Raw genomic sequence first — 23,150 nt, 5'->3', positions numbered from 1 at the left:
GTTCCTATGTGCTTATTCATAAAAGCCCCTGATCAAAGTTCATTTTATGATTTATAAGCTTTCTGGTGCCATTAACCCTCAAGTACGATGATCTCCTTTTCGAGGAGCCCCTTCCAATACGTAAAGACAGCTATATATAAAGAATAAGATTTGAGAAGTAAATTAATACTTTTATTCAGTAAGAATGGATAAAATTAACCAAAATGACAGTCAAGACTTTACATTGTCACAAAAGATTTACACTGCAAAAAATGCTTTTCTTACTTAGATCCAGCCAAAATATCTGAAAATTCTCAAATCAGGAAGGATTTTCTAGACAAGTAAAAATTGTTTTCTTGTTTTCAGAAAAAAAACAAAAAAAACAAGTCAAAATAATAAATAAAAATAAAATACTCTGCCAATAGGGTAAGCAAAAAAATCTTATTTCAAACAGAAAGCAAGATTATTTTTCTTACCCCATTGGCAGATTATTTTGCTTGTTTCAAGCTAAAAATGCACGTTTTTTTCCGAAAACAAGACAATTTTGGTTGGAAACAAGACAAAAAAAAAATCTAAGTAAGAAAAGCATTTTTTGCAGTGTACATTCAAATAAATGTTTTTTTTGGACCTTAATTTAAAAAATCCCGGAAGTAAAAAAAAATCACAAAAATATCAAGCAGCACAACCGTTTTCAACATTGACAATAAGAAATGTTTCTGGAGCATTAAATCAGCATCTTAGAATGATTTCTGAAGGATCATGTGACACTCTAGGGTTTAGATTTTTTTTTAAGGCTAGAACATAATTGTATGCATTTTTTGTCATTTTAAGGGGGGAAAAACTAGCATTTGAGGAAATGAGCAGTTTTTGACACAACATTGTCTCCAGAATAGCTCATAGCTCAAGGCCACACAAACTCTCAAAGAGGAAAGAGATCCCCCATCCTTCCTTCCATTGGCATGTCATCTTTCCCAACATTGGGAAAACACCCTGTGGTCATACACTCCCTTTCATATGGAAGGGTGCTGCTTCAGCTCTGTCTTGTCTTGTATTTAGGAGTAATATGACCTTTGGTTTATTCACCACTTACTAGTAGGGTTGGGTATCGTTTGAATTTTATAGTTTCTGGTTCCGGTTCCAATTCTACTTATCGATTCCGATTCTTATCGATTCCTAATTCCGTTTCCAATAAGATAAAAAATCAATTAAAAAGTTAAGTCAAACATTTAGATGTCAAACATGTTTATTCTGTCTTTTGTCTATGGTTTTACCAAAAAATACCACAGAAAAAACAACAACTAGACTAATATAAATTTCAAACATTAAATTAGGACTGCTTGATTATGGCAAAAATCATATTCATGATTATTTTGGTCAGTATTGTAATCATGATTATTTAACACGATTATGACTTGGTCCAAAACTTGTGGTTAATTTAAAGAACAACAGAAAAAAAGGTACAAAAAAAAACAAAAAAACTGAATACTTTTATGCAAGTCTAAAGTACACTAACAGCCTACTACAGAAATTGAATTTATTCATGTAAGAATTAAACATGCTTTGTTTCTTATTAAAACTACAAAAGTTCAAGAGCAGTGAGCGATTTTTTTTTTTCTCTTTGTATTTTTACGTTTTATTAATATTAAGCACAGAGACGGCAGAAGGATTTTTATTCTCAACTGTTTGATCATTTAGGACATAACTGACAAGGGTTTACATGAATAATCACCAAGCGCCTCATTTTGAAATATTTTTGCGTGTATTTGACTGTTTAGGCGCATACTTTGAGCTAAAATAACTTTACAGTTGTCTTTCTCGCTTTTAAAAATACAATATCAAAGAAACATTAATAAATCAAGCACATTCCGTTTTATGAAAGTTACATCATTTTGCTGATTTGCATTTGAAATTAGGATTTTATTAAGCGCACCACTGGAAAGGGCTTTAGATGTGTGCTCTGCAAGCAAATAGTGTGCAAGTTCTTTTCCTTTCTGCACTTAAATAGTTTTAAAATCACATTAAAATGCGAACGCAGGAATCTTTAAGTGTAATCAAAATGCACGTGTCTTATCAAATACCCAGTTATTGGAGATTTGATCTCGATACCCAACCCTGCTTACTAGCTATGTTTCCATAACCCTGATTTTATGTGCATTTTGAGTATCGCAACAGAAACAAGTAATGGAAATGCTACATTTCTAATAAAAGTCCCTTAATTCGCAAAAAAAGCTTTTAAGCTCACTTGAGGTGGTTTTGCGAATAATGGAAATGCATTTGCCAAATAAATTCTTCCGTGCACATTAAAAAAAAAATTATGTGACTTTATGCTATGGGATGACAAACCTGACTAACCAGCAAAAAGATCTCGTTCCACAGCATCTGAAATGTTGTTGTGGTCCTACTGAAATGCCCGAGCATAAAATGTATAATTGCCTCCAGAAACTGTCTTACACGACTTACAGCAGACATCCATCTCCGAAAGCAACAATTGCATTTATTGTATTTCATCTGCTCGCTCTGAGACGCAGGTAATTTATTTTAAATGAAAATGAATATCTCCTACTTTATTAATGATATATTGTGCCAGTTTATCAGGAAGTGACAATTTTGTTCTCTTTGACTTGACCTTGCTCGCAATGTTTTATGCGATATTCCAAGTTAAATTTGCAATTTGGATGGAAACCCAGCTACCGATTCTGAAAAATAAAAGAGAAATCTGAACACATTTTGTTGGGGATATTTACATGGGAGATTTTGTTTGAATTAATTAGTAATTCTCTGTCAGTGTTCTGTCTTTGCATTTTCTACCATGTGTAATTTTGCATTTCCAAATAGCTAGTAGCCTAGTTTCATTTCATTAGTAGTCGTTAGTATTCTGTTTCACCACATGCAAGAGGAAATGTTATATTTCCAATAAAATTACATTTATCTGTTGTACCTCCTACTAAGATGGTCTTTGCTGTGATGTTAGTCATCTGCAGCTGTATGAGGAAAACATGGCCTTGTCCTGACACAGTCTGATTCATAAAATAGGGGCCGAATAAAGTGTTAGCATAAGTGATTCAGAGGCTAGTGCTTTTATATCACCACAGCACACCCATAAACCCATCCTAGCGCTGTTTGATTTACTGCCATAACTCTCACAGATGGTGAGAAAATGAAAATAAATACGGCGTCTAGACCTATGATGCGTCTCGGAGTGCTCATTCATCATTATATCATACACTTGTGTTACTCAGAGGTCTACGAGGCAGACCGCTCAGAAGACTTGGACCTGTGTCTGTGTGGGGATTGTGAAGAAAAAGAGCATTGTATCTGAATTATTAAAACTCATGCACATTAGTATTCCAATGGCGCTGCTGCTGTGTTTGAGATTGTATGAAAATCCAGTGCTCTGGACTTTCTGCTCCCTCTCTGGCATCTGAATTAACTACATGTTTAATTATGTATTAAATGGTTTCAAACAGCTAGAATTTGTTTAGATTTCATCTCAGATTTAATACATCTTCATTTTATTTGCATGTTATTTAGACCTAGTATGCTAAAGGATATACAGCTCAGGCAGGTATATTCACATAATGTATATATAATGAAATCCTTGATGGCCCTTAGTCACAGATCCAGTGGAGTACCACCTACAGGGTGGATGCTAACATAATCATCAGTAAGGTTCCTTGCCCTACTTCTCACAGAAAATCTGTACACCTGCCTCCTGCGTGTGTTTATGGAGGGAAGGAGTCTGCTCATGACGACATAGCTTCCAACCGCTCGGGATTTCTAGACCTGAGGGAATGTCTCTGTGGCGCACACACCTTTGCCTGAATGGCTCTGGGTTATTTTCCCATCACCTCCCTTTTCTTTTTTTTAAATGAGGTTTGTTTTTGCTTTTTAATAGCTCAAATGAAGCAAACACTAAAGCTGTTTTGCTTTTCTAGAACGTGCATGGTTCATTCCGCTTGGTTCTACTTTATATCAAATCCGTATTTTCCAAAGATTATTAATAGAAGTGTTAGATAATTTGAACATTTTTAATATAAAAGAATTTAATTTATATGTATTATTTTTATTATGTATTATTATTAAATTATGCTTTATTCACACTGCCATTCAAAGGTTGGGATCAGTAAGATTTTTAATGTTTTTTAATGTCTTTTCTGCTCATCAAGGCTGCATTTATTTGATTAAAAAAAAATACAGAAAATTGCCATTTTAAATAGTGGTTTTCTATTTTAATATACTTTAAAATAGAATTTATTCCTGTGATGCAAAGCTGAATTTTCAGCATTATTACTCCAGTCTTCAATGTCACATGATCCCTCAGAAATCATTCTGATATGCTGATTTATTAAGGGTCATGTGACACTGAAGACTGGAGTAATTTCATCACAGAAATAAATTGTATTTTAATATATATTAAAATAGAAAACTGCTATTTAAATTGCAATCAAATTCCATAATATTTTTTTCTGTATTTTTGATCAAATAAATGCATCTTTGATGAGCATAAGAGTCTTCTTTAAATCCTTACCGATCATAAATTATTTATTTTTTATTTATTTTTTAAGAAGATTTGAGTGATGCTACACTGCAGAATTTTACACTGCAAAAACACTGTTTTCTTACTTAAATATTTTGGCTGGTAAAGACAAACAAATCTAAGTATTTTTAAATCAAGAAGGATTTTGTAAACAAGTAAAAATTATTTTCAATTATTTTAGAACAAGCAAAATAATCTGCCAATGGGGTAAGCAAAAAAATCTTATTTCAAACAGAAAACAAGATTTTTTTTGCTTGTTTCAAGTAAAAACACACTTAATTTTGACTTGTTTTTTCTGAAAACAAGATAATCATTTTTACTTGTCTAAAAATCCTTCTTAGTTTAAGAATTTGTAGATATTTTGACTGGAAACAAGACAAAAAATCTAAGAAATCTAAGAAAGTAAGAAAAGCATTCTTTGCAGTGTAGGTAGTTTCCAGGGTGTTGCTATGTAGTTGCTAAGGTGGTGTCCTAGTAGTCGACTCAAAGCAACTCAATTATGGTCACTTTGTAGCACCTGCTGAACGATTTTGCTGCACTGAAGTCTTCGGAGTGTTTTCTCGTGTGTTGTTGAGGTTTTCTTTTACATTTTTTCGCATTTCTCTGTTGGGTTGTGTTCTGTTGACAGGAAACAGGCTCCTGTAACATATTTCAGATATAGCTGCATGTTTCCTAAGCCATTTGTCTTACAGACAGGCTGTGGGATTTATCAACAGACCTACTGACCTTTGCCCTTTAAACTGAAGATGACCCCAGCCCTAAGCTGTCCTATGCAACCCAGGTTCATTTTAGCCTTCACTTCAGGCTATGTTTGAAGGTGTAATGGTCTAAGAGCATCTAAACACACATACGGTCACACTATCCAGCACAAGGTCAATGCACTCAAGCACCAGGGATCATATCTCTGCCTGGAAGGTCAAAGGACTTAACTGAGTTCCGCAACACTGACGAGAATTGCTTAAATCCCGAAAATGCATACGCAGCACTTAAACGGATTTGCAGAGGTTGTTTAGATTGACTGTGCTATGTTGCTTGTGGATTTGATTCTGTTATTCGATTAAAATTTAATCTAGACTCGAGAGGTGTCCTCTAAATGCTAATGAACCTTATTGTGAGGATTCGGGTTTTCTTAACTTAAATACTGTCAATTTAAATATTGGAAATTCCCAGTTGTCAGTCGTATTTATCACAAAATATAGTTTTTTTCTACAACTTAAGTGTCAAATTAGTGGATCACTGAGATGAGCTTGTATCAAGCTGTAGTGCCTGTGAAAGTACCCGTACATCTGTCTTGCATGCCAGCTTGTAGTGCAGAAGATCAGGTGTCTCAAAGGACACCTGAGGTTATTGTTAGCAATAGATGATGGGGTCAGTGCTGTATGCTACTGAATGTCCTGCAAACAGCTGTCAGAATGCTCTCCTGTTAGAGGAATGTTGAAAATGTATCCTTGTGTATTTTTGAGAGCTGCAAATTGGCCACAAACACATGCACAAAGGTTCGGAAAGGGTTTTTGCAGCAGTGCCATAGAAGAATGCTAATAAAGCACCTTTATTTTTAAGCAATACATTTGAGGTCAAAAGTTTACACCCCCTTTCAAAATCTGCAACATGTAAATTGTCTTATACCAAAATAAGAGGGATCATACAAAATGCATGTTATTGTTTTAGTACAGACGTGAATAAGATATTTCACACAAAAGATGTTTACATATAGTCCACAAGAGAAAATAATAGTTGAATTTATATAAATGACCCTGATCAAAAGTTTACATCCTCTTGATTCTTAATACTGTGCTCTTACCTGAATGGTCCACAGCTGTTTTTTTTTTGTTTTTTTTTTTAAAGGTCCACTGAAGTGCCTTGAAACACGCAGCGTTATTCTATGTGGTGACGTACTTTTAACTGAAACAAAAACATATCGCCCAGCCCCGCCCACTTATTTTGAATAGCCAATAGTGTTCCATTTATATCTGCTCGGGCCAGAGTCGTAGAGCTCGGTAAAGCCGCATTTGTACGCTTATGACAGCCACAGACTAATAAATTACCCCACAGATTCAATATGAAACTCTTGCTAAAACAAAATAGTAATCATAATCATAAGACACTACGGACTCTAGAGAGCATTTGATTGGACAGAACGTTTGATGAGAAACTGAAGTGCACGGTGATATCATCAAAATCGTTGATTCATATTGGCGGAAGTGACGAGACTGTACGTTTTGAATGCCCATATCTTGTAAACGCGAATTTTGTCGTTGTTTTAAAGCACACTAGCTTATAGGTAATCTTAAGGCTAATATATTCAAACTAAAAGCCAAAAAACTTTAATTTTGATTTCAGGGGGACTTTAAGTGATTGTTTCCTTGAGTACCCAATTAAACTGCTGCTGTTCTTCTGAAAAATCCTTCAGGTCCCACAAATTCTTTGGTTTTCAGCATTTTTGTGTATTTGAGCCCTTTCCAACAATGACTGTATGATATTGAGATCCATCTTCTCACACTGAGGACAATTGAGGGACTCATATGCAACTATTACAGAAAGTTAAAACGCTCACTGATGCTCCAGAAGGAAAAAAAACATGCATTAAGAACCAGGGGGTGAAAACTTTGGAACATAATGGAGATGCATACATTTTTCTTATTTTGCCTAAATATCATATTTTTTTATTTAGTGCTGCCCTTTAGAAGCTACAGAAGATAGTTACATGTTTTCCAGAAGACAATATAAGTTTAAAAAAAATCTAAATGCAGTCCAAATGCATAAATGTAAATGTAGCTCAAACAGTAGAACATGGTGCTTGCAAGAACTGATAAAATGTAAACCTTCAATACCTAGTCAGTCACTTTGGATAAAAGTGTCTACCAAATGCATAAATGTAAATGTAATGTAAATTCAAAGTGTTTTCATCCCCCGGCTATTAATGCATGTTTTTTCCTTCTGAAGCATTGATGAGCATTTGAACCTTCTATAATAGTTGCATGAGTCCCTCAGTTGTCCTCCGTAACATCATGCATATATTATGTGTTGCTAATATAAAGTTAGGATTGAAAATCAAAATGTATTGCTCATCCTTGTGATGCACAAGGAAATTAACAAGGGTTTAGGGCAAAATGCCCCCAAATTTAAGATAAATGTGGCTGGATAATTAAGTTAGACAGCTGACACCATTAAAGTGAAAGTGAAATGAATTCCATTAATAGAAAAGTTTATATTTGACCCTGATGCACACTCACAGTTGAAAACAATGCAGTAATGTGATGGCAAAAGCAAAGCAACTATTCATTTAGATGAGATGTGTTGGGGGTGATGCATCTGCTGAGAGATGAAAAACAGAGAAAAAGGCCAGGTCATGTGTTTCAAGCTCCTCACGTGGTGTGTGCTGGCATGAGGTATACAAACCTCTAAATGTGATTAACCTCACATTTCTCCTATTGCACTTCATCAGTATAAGCACCAGGAGATGGAAACAGTCATCTTATCATATTAAAAATCACTCAGTTATGCTCTCATATTAAACACTTTGCTGCATCTTTCTATTTGTCTTGCAAACTTGTATCATGTTTGCCAATTCATGTTTTTCTGTGAGGGAATCTTATTTTCAGTCATTAAGCTGTATAATATTAGCCTCCCTGCACTGTAGAATCTGTTTATCAATGTCAGTCGTTAAGAACTGCCGTATTGGTTGACCACTGCTATGTAGAGCTAGTAGTATTATCTAGTATCTGCTATGGAATGTGAGGGGCTCTCAGTGGCAGCTGGGCTTTAAATGCAACACAAGAACACATGCACACTATACAGTCCACCTGTGTGCCATTACCAAACCCCAGATCAGCCGTCACGCCTGGTCGTGAATGACCTATGAAATCTGCACAGCGAGGTTCTTAGAACACTTATTAGCATTGCAGCAAATATTTGCATGGTGCATTTATTAAGTGTTTGTAGAAACTATACTGCCTCCTAGTGGTTAAAACATTTTATTTATTTATTTTAATCTAATATTTATACTTTATTTCAGATATATTTCACAACTTTTGATTAGATTTTTTAACTAAAAATAACAATTATTTTTGCTAATATTTTTAATATTAATTTATGTTCTGTTACCACAAAACTTCATTTGATAGATTTTTTTTTTATCTGTTCATACTGTTGCCAGCCACAAAGAAAGTCAAAGTCTGTCAGATCCTGTCAGTGGTTAATGAAATATCATTTTGTTTGTGTAGGTAAAGACGATGTGCGGATGCAGCTAGACAGTGCTCTTCAAGACGTCAACACGCGCTACGCAGTTTTAGAGGAGACCGAGAAGAGAGCCGTGTGTCGAGCACTTATTGAGGAAAGAGGAAGATTCTGCTCATTCGTCACAATGCTCAAACCTGTCCTGGTGAGTGCCTGAGCAGACACTGATAAGACACTATATTTTGCAAAAAGAAAATGGCTGCTTTAAGACTACAGAATTTTGTCACAGCATTTTCATAACATTTTAACGTGCAAAAAAAGAGGGATTTTTGGAGCTGTATAATATACTAAATACCTTTCATTTATGCTGTTTTTTTATTAAACATTAATAAATCATTTATGGTTTTCAATTCTGTTGTACATTAAAACATCAAAATGTATTAGAATTATGAGAGTTAGGAAGTAAAGTGCTTATTGGTATTGAAAGTAATTTAATTATACAAAACATGTTCCTAGGCTCTATTTTGTTTATGCATGCATCTATTTTTATTTTTTATTTATATATGTTTTTTTTTTACTCTGGGGTGAAATCTGACACATTTATCCAGGTGTGCTGTTGTAAATATACAGTCAAATCAAAAAATTATTCAGACACCAGATATAATTTTTGATATTGTGGGTGCAGGATATTATAATTTATTTATGTAAGTGAGGATAGCCAAAAAAAGCAAACTGTGACATATTATACCCAAAAAGTCTTTATACATACCAATAAAATAAATAAATAAATGTAGGACTAAAATTGGATTTGACACTTTGACCTGTCAGTGTTACATGCCTTTCTATCAAATTTATTAAGATGAATTTGTTCTGCCATAGTTTAACTCGAGTTCTTGTCATATTTTATTACCATTTTTTTAACTATAGTGAATAAACTGATAATGTGAGAAATTCTGAAGGTGTCTGAATACGTTTTGGTTTAACTGTAATTCATATTATAAATATGAATTTGTTCTGGCACAGTTTAACTCGAGTTCTTGTCATATTTTATTACCATTTTCTAAACAATAGCGAATAAACTGTGATAATGTGAGAAATTTTGAAGGTGTCTGAATACATTTTGGTTTAACTGTATTTATATTTTATTCTGCCTAAATATTGACACACTGTTTCTTTTCTTTGTAACGTCAGGATGAAGAGATAAGCATGCTTGGTGAAGTCACCCACTTGCAGACAATTCTAGAAGACCTTGGCAACTTGACGGCTGATCCCAACTCACTGCCTCCTGCTAGTGAACAGGTGCTGCATGTCTTCTGAACGGGCACATTATGTCTGTTTTGATCTGTAGAGCTGAGCTGTACATGTTCTTGCACTCCAACTCTCTGGTCTGGGTTTGTTTATGCAGGTTATTCTTGATCTGAAAGGCTCGGACTACAGCTACTCGTACCAGACTCCACCTGCGTCTCCTAGTAACACTTTATCACGCAAGAGCAGCATCAGCAGGTGAGTTCAGAGTCAGGAAGAAATGGTCATTGCAGGAACTTTGCTAACTTGCCTTTAGAAAAAATATAGATAATTATTGAAAATATTTGAGTGTTTTTGTTGTTGGCCCAATTTTTGGGCTATTTTATGTTGTATGCACTGTAACCTTTAGTGTCTTACAGTAACATAATTTTGTGACAGTGACCGGCTGATTGCACATTGCCATATATATAATGATGTAATTATTTTTCTTTGAAAATTATTGAAAAAAATATGAGCAATGGTGACTTTCACAATTGCATACCATTGTAAATGATCAGTATCAACTCTCTCTCTCTCTCTCTCAGTAACTACACCTCTGTGCGTCATGTCCCATCTCTGGACTCCATCTCCAGCGCAGTGGATGGGCTTCATCTGCGAGCACCAGATGTAACACAGGTACCATGGATACACGCACCACAACACAAAACAATGGGTCTAAAATGTACTTAGTTCAGCTGGTATATTAACCCCAAGAAACCCAGATAGTTTGAATAATTTGTCACTCAGAACACACATACAGACTCATTCAGCCCAAAGAATCAAATACGGCTGTAAGCACCATTACAGCCTGCAGTTTGCTGTGGTGCCCAATCCAAACCTCCTCAAAATCCAGCCTCTTTGGACCCCAAGATCAAATCAGCAAATTGATCATCAATACACAATCATAATTTGATAGTACTTCATTGCAAATGTAAAAGATTTAACATAGTTTGTCTAGGTATTACAGTGTCAGTATAATGCGAATAAAGTGTGATGCTGAAAATAGTAACACATAAAATGCATTGTATTAATAAATTTGATAAATGTGTAGTTTTTTAATACAATTTAGTTAAAACAATAAGTTAAAACAGTATCTAACTCTGAAAACACTAAATTATAGTTTGTGTTTAGTTTGCTGACTGTGTATTGTCACCATGCTTGCCCAATTAAAGGCAGAATATGTAAGAATTTTGTAATAAAATATCCGAAAACCACTCGCACAGTGTTATATATTTCATGCAGTTGAGTAATTTGGTTATCCAAGAAGTTCTCAAAGATTTGTAAATCCAGAGAAATTCCAGTTTTAAATAATGACTCGGCCCTGGCATTGTCGCCTATCTATGACGCAATATCCGCGCTATCCTCATTTCCGCTTAGAATACTATGGCAACACATGTGGACTTTCGCTCCGCCTCCCTTCTGTGGAATGGTTGATAGCACCGATTGTTTTTTTTTGGCATATCTCGGACCCTAGGCTGACCACAGAGACGACACTTTATGTTTCAGGCTTGAAATCGCTGATACAGCCTTTAAATTATCACAGTAAATTAAGATATTGAATTTTGTTATATAAGTTTTCCAAAATGTTGTTTAAATAAGCAACTTAGGCAAATATAATTAAAATGCATTTATTTGCATGTTCTTCCTGAACAAAAGTCGGGACATAAATACGGGACGTAAATTCTTGTTTAATTTTGTTGACATTTTAAATATTTATTTTTAACACTCTGTAAATCAGAACATACTGTCAAAAAACTACAGTTTGGTGTATTGCTAAAGTGGTTTTTAGCTTGTGCAGGAGAAAATACTCATTTTGAGAAAAAAAGCCTTGAAATGTATTTAAATTGAAATCTACAGACCACATGTAAACATTTGAATGTTTGTTTTGGGTGTTTTCTTTCAACTAGTCTTAAAGGAGAAGTTCACTTCCTGAATAAAAAATTACAGATAATTTACTCAGCCCCTTGTCATCCAAGATGTTCATGTCTTTCTTTCTTCAGTTGTAAACAAATTGTTTTTTGAGGAAAACATTTCAGGATTTCTCTCCATATAGTGCTATGGTGCCTGTGAGTTTAAACTTCTAAAATGCAGTTTAAATGCAGCTTTAAAGGGCTCTAAGGAAGAAGGGTCTTATCTAGCAAAACTTGGTTATTTTAAAACAAAATTTACAATTTATATACTTTTTAACCTCAAATGCTCGTCTAGCGCATGCGCACTCTGTGTACTCTGGTTCAAGACAGTTAGGGTAGGTCGAAAAACTCCCATCTCATTTTCTCCTCCAACTTCAAAATCGTCCTACATCGCTGCAGAAGTATCGACCCAATGTTTACAAAGTGAACATGCAAAGAAGATCAAGCGCCTTTTGCGAAAAAAGGTAAAACCGTGATGTAGGATGATTTTGAAGTTGAAGGAGAAATCAGATGGGAGTTTTTCGACATACCCTAACTGTCTTGAACCGAAAAACACAAAGTACACGCAGAAGATAAGCATTTGAGGTTAAAAAGTATATAAATTGTAATTTTTTTTAGAAAGTAACCAATTGTTTCTCTGAATAAGACCCTTCTTTCTCGGCTGGGATTGTTTAGAGCCCTTTGAAGCTGCATTTAAACTGCATTTTGGAAGTTCAAACTCACGGGCACCATAGAAGTCCACTATATGGAGAGAAATCCTGAAATGTTTCCACAAAAAACTTTAAGACTGAAGAAAGAAAGACTTGAATATCTTGGATGACAAGGGGGTGAGTAAATGATCTGTACATTTTTGTTCTGGAAGTGAACTTCTCCTTTAAAGAAGACATGTTATGAAAGTAAAATAGCCCAAAATCTCTTTAAATTTGACCATTAGCAGCTATATTATGTGATGCATATAATTTAAAAGACAGATCACCATGTGACATTTTATGATTTCCAATCAGGCACCGAATACAATTTCTTTCAACCAAGGAATTTGTTTAGGGGTCTAAGGGGGTTTGAATGTTGACCGAGGCTTGGATTCATCTAACTTCATCTTTCTCTTGTTCCACTCCTCTCTGCCCCTCACCTCCATCTCCCAGCGCTCACACAGTCCTCTCCTCCTGGTCGGAGGAGAGGAAGGCGCTCGCTCTCTCAGTGAGGGGAATTCTCCCACAATCCCTCGCACGGGCCACCGTGGCCAACACCTTCGGCACAGGAGCACTGTGAGCATAGACTCAGTGTAGTGCTGTGTGTGTGACTGTGAATGGATTCATTACTGTTGCATGTACTACAGTAACACTTCCCTCTGATGGTTTTCTTCTGTGTTTGTCATTGTGCATGTGTGGAGGTTGTGTCTGTGTGAAGGTAGACAGCGCCCTCTGCAGGCCATTTAGAGGGACATAACTTTACACAGGGAGAAAGAAGCAATTTCAAAATAATTTTCTGCTTTTAATGTCTGTTTTGAAATATAATACCAGTCCCATGTCTTAAAACAAACACACTAACCAGTACACATGTTTACAACTAAAAGCCTGCATGCTCTTTTTTTTAGGCATCTGAACTTTTCTACACCTGCCAAACTGTCATTAAAGTCAACATGAAATCTAAACTTTTTTTTCTATTATAGTTTGTAAATGTTAATCACTTTTCCTTTACTGCAGATGGGTTAATGTTAACCAATAGCAGACTAGCTATTAAGGTTTTAAAGCAAGAGTCACCAAACTTGATCCTGGAGGGCCGGTGTCCTGCAGAGTTTAGCTCCAACTTGCCTCAACACAGCTGCCTGGAAGTTTCAAGTATACCTATTAAGACCTTGATTAGCTGGTTCAGGTGTGTTCGATTAGGGTTGGAGCTAAACTCTGTAGGGACACCTGCCCTCCAGGACCGAGTGTGGTGACCCCTGTTTTAAAGGATTAGTTCTCTCCAGAACTAAAATTTCCTGATAATTTACTCACCCCCATGTCATCCAAGATGTTCATGTCTTTCTTTCTTCAGTCTTTTGAGGAAAACATTCCAGGATTTTTCTCCATATAGACCTTTTTCCTGAGTAAACGATGAGCGCCGCCATTACGAATTCTAACGTCAGATTGAATGCTTTTTTGTTCCGGTCTCCATAGGAACCCATTCAAATAGCGTCCATCTGTTTTTAATGTAGCTAACGTCCGCTGCTTCGTGTCATCTACACACTCATTAAAGTGAGGCACTGACAAATTACGGTCATTCGACATTGCCAAGTGATGGCGCTATGGAGCCATGTGCTTTTTAAAAACATTTTAATAGGTTTAACATTAGTTTATTAGCTCGGAATATACCCTAATTTGACTAGAAACAATGCAGACCGGAAATGCTAAGCATTCTTTCAGTTAAGAGTCAGACTTACTATAGTGGACTTCAGTGGTGGCCAATGGGATGAAGGTCCAAATTGCAGTTTCAATGCTGCTTCAAAGGCTCTACGTGATCCCAGCAAAGAATAAGGGTCTTATCTAGCAAAAAGATCTGTCATTTTCTAAAAGAAATTCAAATTTATATACTCTAAACACAAATGCACAGACGTTTACAAGGCGATTGCTCAAAAAGAAAGTCAAATACCCTTTACAAAAAAGGTAAAACAATGATTTTGAAGTTGAAGGAGAAAATAAAATGAAGATTTTTGTCCTACCCTAACTTTCTGAATCAAAGTAAACAGAAGAAAAACGAACTGTACCTGTGACTTTTCCAACACGATTATTTAATGTGTAAAGACATGCATCGCAGAGCTAGTGCGAGATGAGCATAATTTGTTGTATAAACATTTTTATTTTTTTAAGAAACTGGCCAATCGTTTTGCTTGATAAGAACTTTATTCCTCGCCTGGGATCATGTAGAGCTCTTTGAAGCTGCATTGAAACTGCAGTATGGACCTTTAACTCATTGGGCACTATTGAAGTCCACTATATGGAGAAAAATCCTGGAATGTTTTCCTCAAAAAAAAAACTTAATTTTTTTGCAACTCAAGAAAGAAAGACGTGAACATCTTGGATGACAAGGGGGTGAGTAAATGATCAGGAAATTCTCATTCTGGAAGAGACTTTCTCCTTTAAGTAATTTAATGTTGTTTAACCCTATGAGAGTCCTGTTTTTAAGTTTCCAGGCACCATGGGCATTTTTGATCATATTCACAATATTTCTTGACCCACAAAATATTTTGTTGGATTAATATGTACAGAGATTATGTGCTTTCTTTTGATATATTGACTGTTTTTAAGCAACAAAAACATTTTATTCTAGGTTGGTTCATTCTTTATGAACAACAAAAATCTAAAAGCAGAAAAGCAAAAGTATAATGACAAAACAATCCAAAGCTTGCATTATAAATTCTTGTCATAAATTATGTAGAATGTTGTTAATCGTGGGAAAAGTTAACATTTTTAGAATAAAAAATTCTGGAATAAAGCCTCGTTCAGACTGTCAGCCCAAAACCGATTTGTATGCAAATCCGATTGAAATCCGATTATATTTAGGTAATCTGAATAGCAACGAACTACATGAAATCCGATTTGGTCAAATCCGTTTCGAGCTACATTCATATGTGGTTTGGAATCCTATTCAAAACGGATTTCTGCTTTTTCACGTTTTCATGCCATGTAAAATGTAAACACGTCAGACGTTTTTGTGGAAAACATAACAAACGTCTTTGCATAAACAAGCTTGTGTTGTTGCGAACTGCAAATCAAGCGGGAAAAGACAATATACAGCTAGTATACACACCTCTTTGAGTTTTGAAACCACATTCCAGCTAGCTGCGTTTCTGCCGCTGCTTTAGAAGACGAAATATAATTCAGTGTGACGGCAAACCGGCAAACTTGTCATGTCGCAAGACAGCATCTATATTGCTGTTGTTGTTTTTAGCGTTGGCATAACAATGCAACGGCATTGCCATAGAAACCAACGCACATGAGCGCTTATGGACACACAAATCGGATTTGAACAGTTGCGATATGACTGTGTGGACAGTCAGTTATTCAAATCCGATTCCATCCAGATGTGGACAAAATCAGATTTGGGCCGACAGTCTGAACGAGGCTTAATAGCAAATCATGGTAAAAAAAAAAGATTTAAAAAGAACACTAAGATGCTTTGGATAGTGAACCTTCAAACTCATTGTCCTCAAAAGACCTCGCATTCAGATTTGGAACACTTGTTTATCATGATCCACAAATGTCCTAATGATCAAATGAAGTCCTATAGTTTATTTTTGAATCGTCACATGATGGTAAAATCATCTGCAATAACCTTTTCATGTTGGCTTTAAATCCTAATTACCTTGAGCACCGTTTATCATAGTGTATTGCTTTTGTTACATACTAAGTTGACATGGACTAACAGAGTATATTCTTGTGTAGGAGAAAGGTCAGATCTCTCCTGGCACAGAAAATGGGACCTCCATGCCCCCACTGCACAAAGTATACAGCGGACATGAGGAGAGAGCCAGGGCACTGTCCACCTCGGGCAAGGTACACACTCATTTCTAAACCAAAAGTGAATCTTATACACCTTTTGATTCTACTGGAATCACTTCTTTTTCTAATCTCTGATTGGCTCTTGCTCCTCTCTGTAGCCACAGTCAGCCAGGGAGCAGCTGGCTCTTACTCTTGGAGGCGGGCTTAATTCAGAAGCTCCTCGGACCAGCCGAGACTCCCTCCACTGCTCCAGCGGATACAGCACTCAGACGACCACGCCATCCTGCTCAGAAGACACAATTCCCTCGCAGCATGGTCAGTATGCCTGTATGTACCTGTATACTAACATGCATGAGCTTTTTCTTTTTCTGTTCTGTAATTTTTCTTTATTGCACACAACTTGGAGAGATTATAAACAGTGCTCAGTATAGAATTATTTTGCTCTTGTGTTTTTGTATAGCATTTTTACCCTTTTTATACTTTATCTTTTTTTTTTTACCCTCAACAGTAATCTGATTTGTGGTTTGTGAGCGCATCAATGTGCTTGATTGTCCAATTAGACTAAATCTGATGTGCTTGCACAAATCACAGGTTTAGATTGCTGTCCAAAGTGCGTGTTTTTGGGCCTTTGTATACATGTTAAATGTACTTTATTGTTCTTTTACAGCGGTAAAGAAAGAACCTCCTCTATATGGTAGGTTTCTGAATGTCATTGCATAGACTTGATTATTCTCATTGTGATCATATACCAATAATAAACAACGTTAAATGTCTTGATTTTAGGGAATCCATATCATATTGCAGGCGTGCATTTGTTGAAAGAGTGTTATCTGTATGTCTAAGATTTGAGTGCGTGCAACCATGAGATATAACTAGTCAAAGTCTGTTGTCCATCTTATCATGTTGCACGAGTTTAACTGAAAGACACACAATCTCAAACAGCTTTTGTGTGTCTGTTTTATTTATTGTTTAAGAGATAATCCACTACTTTTGTCTTCATTCAGTCATTTTTAGAGCTTTCAATTTAGTGCAGTTAATTAAATGTGACCCTGGATCGCAAAACCAGTCTTAAGTAGCACGGGTATATTTGTAGCAATTGCCAAAAATACATTGTATGGGTCAAAATTATACATTTTTATGCCAAAAATCATTAGGATATTAGGTAAAGATTATGTTCCATAAATATATGATGTAAATTTTCTACCGTAAATATATCAAAAGCTAATTTTTTATCTTAATTAGGAGAGAACTTAATTAGGACAACTTTTAAAAAGATGATTTTTCTCAGTATTTAGATTTTTTTGCACCCTCAGGTTCCAGGTATTCAAATAGTTGTATCTCGGACAAATATTGTCGTATCCTAACAAACCATTTATCAATGGAAAGCTTTTTTATTTAGATTGATGTATAAATCTCAGTTTCCAAAAATTGACCCTTATGACTGGTTTTGTGGTCCAGCGTCACAAATATTGTGATTAAGACAATAATATGATTTAAAAAAAAATGTATTTATATTTTATTTAATCTTAGTATACTTGTTTAAAACATTGTATATGCATCTTCAATTTGCAGAATTTTCCCTTTGCCAATTGCATTTTTCCCTGCTAGTCTATTAGTTCAGGTTGCCACAGGCCTCACAAAGAAAAAGTATATTTAAGAAAAAAAAATATATATATAATATTTATAGTTAAAATATATAAAATAATATACTAATATAAATATTTGTAGGTTTAATTACTAATTAAAATTTGAACAAGTAATGATTTTAATAGTATTAAAAACACGCAAGGCAAATTTGAGTTTGCAAGGTATAAAAAAAATGCACCAATCAGCAAACATAAGATGTAGTGACTGCGCTGCTCTGTCCTGTCTGAATCACTCTCATAAACCCTGACATAAAATTTTGAGACATTCTGAACAGCTGTTGTGTTTTCTTCCACTGTCATTCCTCGCATATATAATTTCTGCTTGAATTCCTTTTAATTCATTTTTTTCTCTTATAAACAATATAGTGCCTTCATTCAGCATTAACACATTGTGTGACTCTCCTCTCTTTGTGTTTCTCTCTCTTTCAGATTATGACTACATCTCCCTGCATGGAGGAGAAGATGCCCTCAGCCAGTCTGAATTTGATAAATCTTCCACAATTCCTCGCAACAGCGACTTGAGCCTCAATTACCGCAAAATGTTTCAAAGCAAGAGGCCTGCATCTACCGTCAGTCTGCTGATGGATCCCGAGCCAATAGGGCCCCACACGGCCACCATCCGCCGTAAACCCTCCAGCAAGCCCAATATCCGCCGCGGGACCATCAGTGGAGGAGTGCCTATCCCCATCTCCACACCACAGGTCTGTCACCACCTTTTATTTCATAAGAATCCTGAAAGTGTGCTGTTTATTAAGCATCCTAGTTTCCAAAACCATATAAAGCATGTATTTTCAACATTAATAATAATAAGAAATGTTTGTTAAGCAGCAAATCAGCATATTAGAATGACTTCTGAAGGATCATGTGACACTGAAGACTGGAGTAATGGCTGCTGAAAATTTAGCTTTTTATCACAGGAATAAATTACATTTGAAAATATATTTCTCAATATTACAGTTTTTATTATATTTTTATCAAATCACAGGGTTCGTACAAGGTGCCTAAAGTACTTGATTTTTACTTTTTGAAATGTAAGGCTAGAAAACCCTTAAAAATGGCAATATTCCTGAAGAGGTACTTGAAAATTGCTTGAATTATTGAAAGACAATGTATCTATGAAATAAGTGTTTAATTTGATCAGTAACCACATATCTTTTCACGTAAAATTCATGCAATTAAAAAAAACATTCCTTTTTCCACTTATTTCAGTTAATGTCAGGAAACAAGCGAGCCAAACAAATAGTAGTACTGACAGTGTCGTGTAAACATGGCTGAAGATACGAAAAGAAGAACAGATGATTCAGATCAGTTGAGTCATTTACGCTGGAACCGCTCCGATTGATTCAAACTTGTGACTTTGATCATTCGTTTCAAACGATTTATTAGCAAAAACCAGGTCAAATTAAAAGAGCCATTCATTTTTGAATTTCAGCATCACTTGTAACAATTTTAAAAATCACATAGTGATGGGTAAAACTGAGCTTTTCGAGTCTCGCGATAATGATTCACTATTTCGAGGTGTTCCAGTCAGACGTATAGCAAATCATTTGTGACCCTGGACCACAAAACCAGTCATAAGGTTAAATTTTACAAAACTGAGATGTATACATCATATGAAAGCTCATAATTAAGCTTTCTATTGATGTATAGTTTGTTAGGATAGGACAATATTTGGCCGAGATACATCTATTTGAAAATCACCTTTAAAGTTGTTCAAATTAAGTTCTTAACAATGCATATTACTAATCAAAAATTACATTTTTATATATTTATAGTAGGAATTTTACAAAAAATCTTCATGGAACATAATCTTTACTTAATTTCCTTATGATTTTTGGCATAAAAGAAAAACCAATAATTTTGACCCATACAATGTATTTTTGGCTATTGCTACAAATAAACCCCAGCGACTTAAAACTGGTTTTGTGGTCCCGGGTCCCACATTTGTTTCAGATGTGGACTTGGGTGCGGGTTCGCGAGTCATTTGTTTCAAATCAGGATTTCGGATCTTTTCTTAAACAGTAGGAAACATTAAAGGAGGAAAGGAAAGGAAAGGAAAGGAGGTGAAGTGAGGCCAAGTATGGTGACCCATACTAGGAATTTGTGCTCTGCATTTAACCCATCCAAGTGCACACACACAGTAGTGAACACACACACACCGTGAATACACACCCGGAGCAGTGGGCAGCCATTGCTGCGGCGCCGGGGGAGCAGTTGGGGGATCGGTGCCTTGCTCAAGGGACTCACCTCAGTCGTGGTATTGAGAGTGAAGAGAGTGCTGGTTATTCACTCCCCCACCTACAATCCCTGCCGGACCTGAGACTCCAACCTGCAACCTTTGGGTTACAAGTCCGACTCTCTAACCATTAGGCCACGGCTGCCCTAAACCACTAATGCAGTACAGTTCTAAAAATAAAAACAAAAAAAGAAAGTATACACAAATACAAATTGTAGTTTTTTAATAAATTATTTTAAAGAATTGCCTTTTTTTATTAGTATTTGTGATGCGATCTCGGAAAACCAAACACATGGTGAAAGTTTTTTAAAATTTGCACTAAACAAGGGAATTTTGACAAGATATTTTTAGAGATGTTAGACAAGGTGTTATAAAATAATAATTTAATGAAAACCTAATTTTTGACCAAAAATTTTGACTTATTTTTCGTATTTCCTGAATTTGTCCAACAGGTTTTCCCAGATTGCATCACATTTTTATTTCTTTTATTTATTTCTTATTTTCTGTTTTATTTTTTGTTTCTCCTTTTTAGAATTTGAAAAGAAAGACATTGTTTGATAAGTAAGATCTCTCATTGAAGTTTTTAAAAATCAAAAAGTAGTGCTTGAACAATCTTTGAAAGTCCTGGAATTTAATTTCACAGTATCTGTATGAACCCTGAAATCAGAAAAGTCTGAGCATAAGAAACATCATTATTTCATTCTGCTCTTAGGTGCCGCTGAAGGCGTCCGTTTCCACCGCCGGCCTGAGTGGCAGTGATGAGACCATGTGTCCTCCTGGGGTGACTCAGAGTAACAGGGTACATGGTTCTGATCTGGTTCACACCAGACATAACCTCTGTACGTCCACTCAGAGTCTGAGTGCAATGCCGCCTCCATACTATTCCATGTTCCCTGGGCATCCACCAGTGGGCGGCACAGAGCCGCTGTATCAACTGAGCAAGCAACAGCAGTATGCACTGCACCAACAGCAGCAGAGGCAATATCATCATCACCAACAGCAACAACATCAGCAACTGCAACACCAATACAATCAACAGCAATATAATCAACAACAGTACAATCACCAACAGCAATATAACCAAGCACAGGAGCTGCAATATCAGCAGATACATCAAAAAGAGCTCCAGCAGAAACTCGTACGGCAGCAGCATCAAAATCAGCAGCTGGCAGCTCACAATTCTAGCGTGCCCAATGAAAGCGCGCAGATCAATTCCTCACAGCCTGGCGTGGATCATGTCGACAGCGTTGCTGATCCAGGCAGCGGAGGTGATATGTTGAGTATGATCCGCAGAGGAGTAAAACTACGTCGGACACTTACCAACGATCGTTCGGCGCCGTTAATCACCCCCGATCATCTCAACTGATTTTATCTTTTGAATTCGTTTGTGACTTTTTACGGTTGCCTTTTTCGTCTTTCTGTTTAGCGACTTTTTCATGCCTTTTGTTATTGTTGAGGTTTTCGTTTGTTTTAATTTTTTGAAGTCGAGGCAAAACTGACTAGCGTGCGACTCCTGCCACACAAAAAAAAGACTTTGATTTAACTACACTGTGCGCAAAGAACAACCGTTTTGCAGTGTCTGTGCGAATGTTGCCTCTCCGTAAATTAAAGTAAAGTCTGCAGGCTGTGTGCTTTACATATATATGTATACCTATATATACAGATATATATGTATTTAGAAATCTAGATTGAGCACCGAGATATATTAAAGTTATTTGTTTGTCGTATTTGCAAGGATAAAGCACTCAGCCTTCTGGTTCGAGATCAAAAACTGTATATATTAGCGAAACAATTGAAAGACTGTTGTATTATTATTAATTTTGTTTCTTGTTCGTTTTCCAAATTAGATGATAAAGCAGCACTAGGCGTCTATTTTTGTACAGTTTAGGGTAACAGAAAACTGCACCACTGCCTTTAATCCGCCCAATGACTGGACACGAATGCAGCCAGTGAGAGGAACGTGGGGAGGGACGGAGCGATGCGATTGGGTGGATGAATGAAGGACTGGAATAGTGGATCTTATTTGTGTTGCTTATGACTGTGAGAGCTTACAAAGGCATCACTGTGGTTATTTATTCAACCTGTTTGATTCTGAATCATTTTTAATCGTTTGTTTACCAAAGCTTTGATGCTGTAGCCCTGTAGATGCGCATAAATCTGCTCTCCTGGAGGATTTATAAAGACTTGATTCAAACTTTTGGCCCATGACTTTGAGCATTTTTTTTGTTTTTGGATGTCTTTGAATTCGGAAAAGTTTTTTTAAGCTCATTTATTATTACTAGAGCTGCGAAACAATTAGTTGCGATTCATCGAATTCAAAATTTATGTTTGTATACTATATATGTGTGTGTGCTGTGTATATTATGTATATATAAATACACACATAAAAAATGTTAGTTTATATGTAATTTTACATACAAATGTATTTATATATACATAATAAATATTATACAGTACACACACATATAGCATGCAAACATTAACTTTTATTTTGAAACGATTAATTGCGACTAATCGTTTTGCAGCTCTAATTATTACCTGAAAAGAAAGTGAATGGTTGCATTAGGTTTATAGATTGAGTTCTTTCTGTTGTAATTTGCTGCCTTTGTTTGAAGTCATTTCAAACCAATTGAAGTAAAGCTTATTTAATGGAAATGTAGGGTAGATTTGTGTTTTCGCTTTGAAAGAATGTCAAGTTTCAGATCTCAAGAAACTTTTAATGCATTTTAATTAGAATTTAATAGATACGGATTAAAACCAAAATGCAATATGACTTATTGCAATTATCAAATTGCAATAGCTTTGATTCAAAAAAATAAATAAATCTATAAATCTGCTCCACATGAACTCGTAAGTTTGGGATGCTTAAAATGTGTATTTGGAAATGCAAAAATAAATCTT

At 35.7% G+C, this 23,150-nt stretch overlaps 1 protein-coding gene across 3 annotated transcripts in view; it reads left to right on the top strand.

Moving 5' to 3' along the window:
• Positions 1–22,443, top strand: part of LOC141347008 (protein MTSS 1-like) — a 75,676-nt gene extending 53,233 nt beyond the window's left edge. Inside the window, exons 7-16 of one of the 3 annotated variants that reach the window (XM_073851975.1) lie at positions 8,740–8,897; positions 9,884–9,991; positions 10,098–10,195; positions 10,522–10,612; positions 13,029–13,151; positions 16,311–16,421; positions 16,526–16,682; positions 17,035–17,061; positions 18,443–18,714; positions 20,962–22,443. In XM_073851975.1, the coding sequence (XP_073708076.1) occupies positions 8,740–8,897; positions 9,884–9,991; positions 10,098–10,195; positions 10,522–10,612; positions 13,029–13,151; positions 16,311–16,421; positions 16,526–16,682; positions 17,035–17,061; positions 18,443–18,714; positions 20,962–21,615 (1,799 nt within the window). In that variant the 3' untranslated portion in view covers positions 21,616–22,443. The remainder of the gene's footprint in view (positions 1–8,739; positions 8,898–9,883; positions 9,992–10,097; positions 10,196–10,521; positions 10,613–13,028; positions 13,152–16,310; positions 16,422–16,525; positions 16,683–17,034; positions 17,062–18,442; positions 18,715–20,961) is intronic. The other 2 variants (XM_073851977.1, XM_073851976.1) reach the window with 2 other exon arrangements.
• The last annotated feature ends 707 nt before the right edge of the window (positions 22,444–23,150 follow it).

The sequence above is a fragment of the Garra rufa genome, chromosome 12 (genome assembly GCF_049309525.1).
Source record: "Garra rufa chromosome 12, GarRuf1.0, whole genome shotgun sequence".
NCBI classification, from domain to species: Eukaryota; Metazoa; Chordata; class Actinopteri; order Cypriniformes; family Cyprinidae; genus Garra; species Garra rufa.
This window is presented reverse-complemented; position numbering and strand designations above follow the sequence as displayed.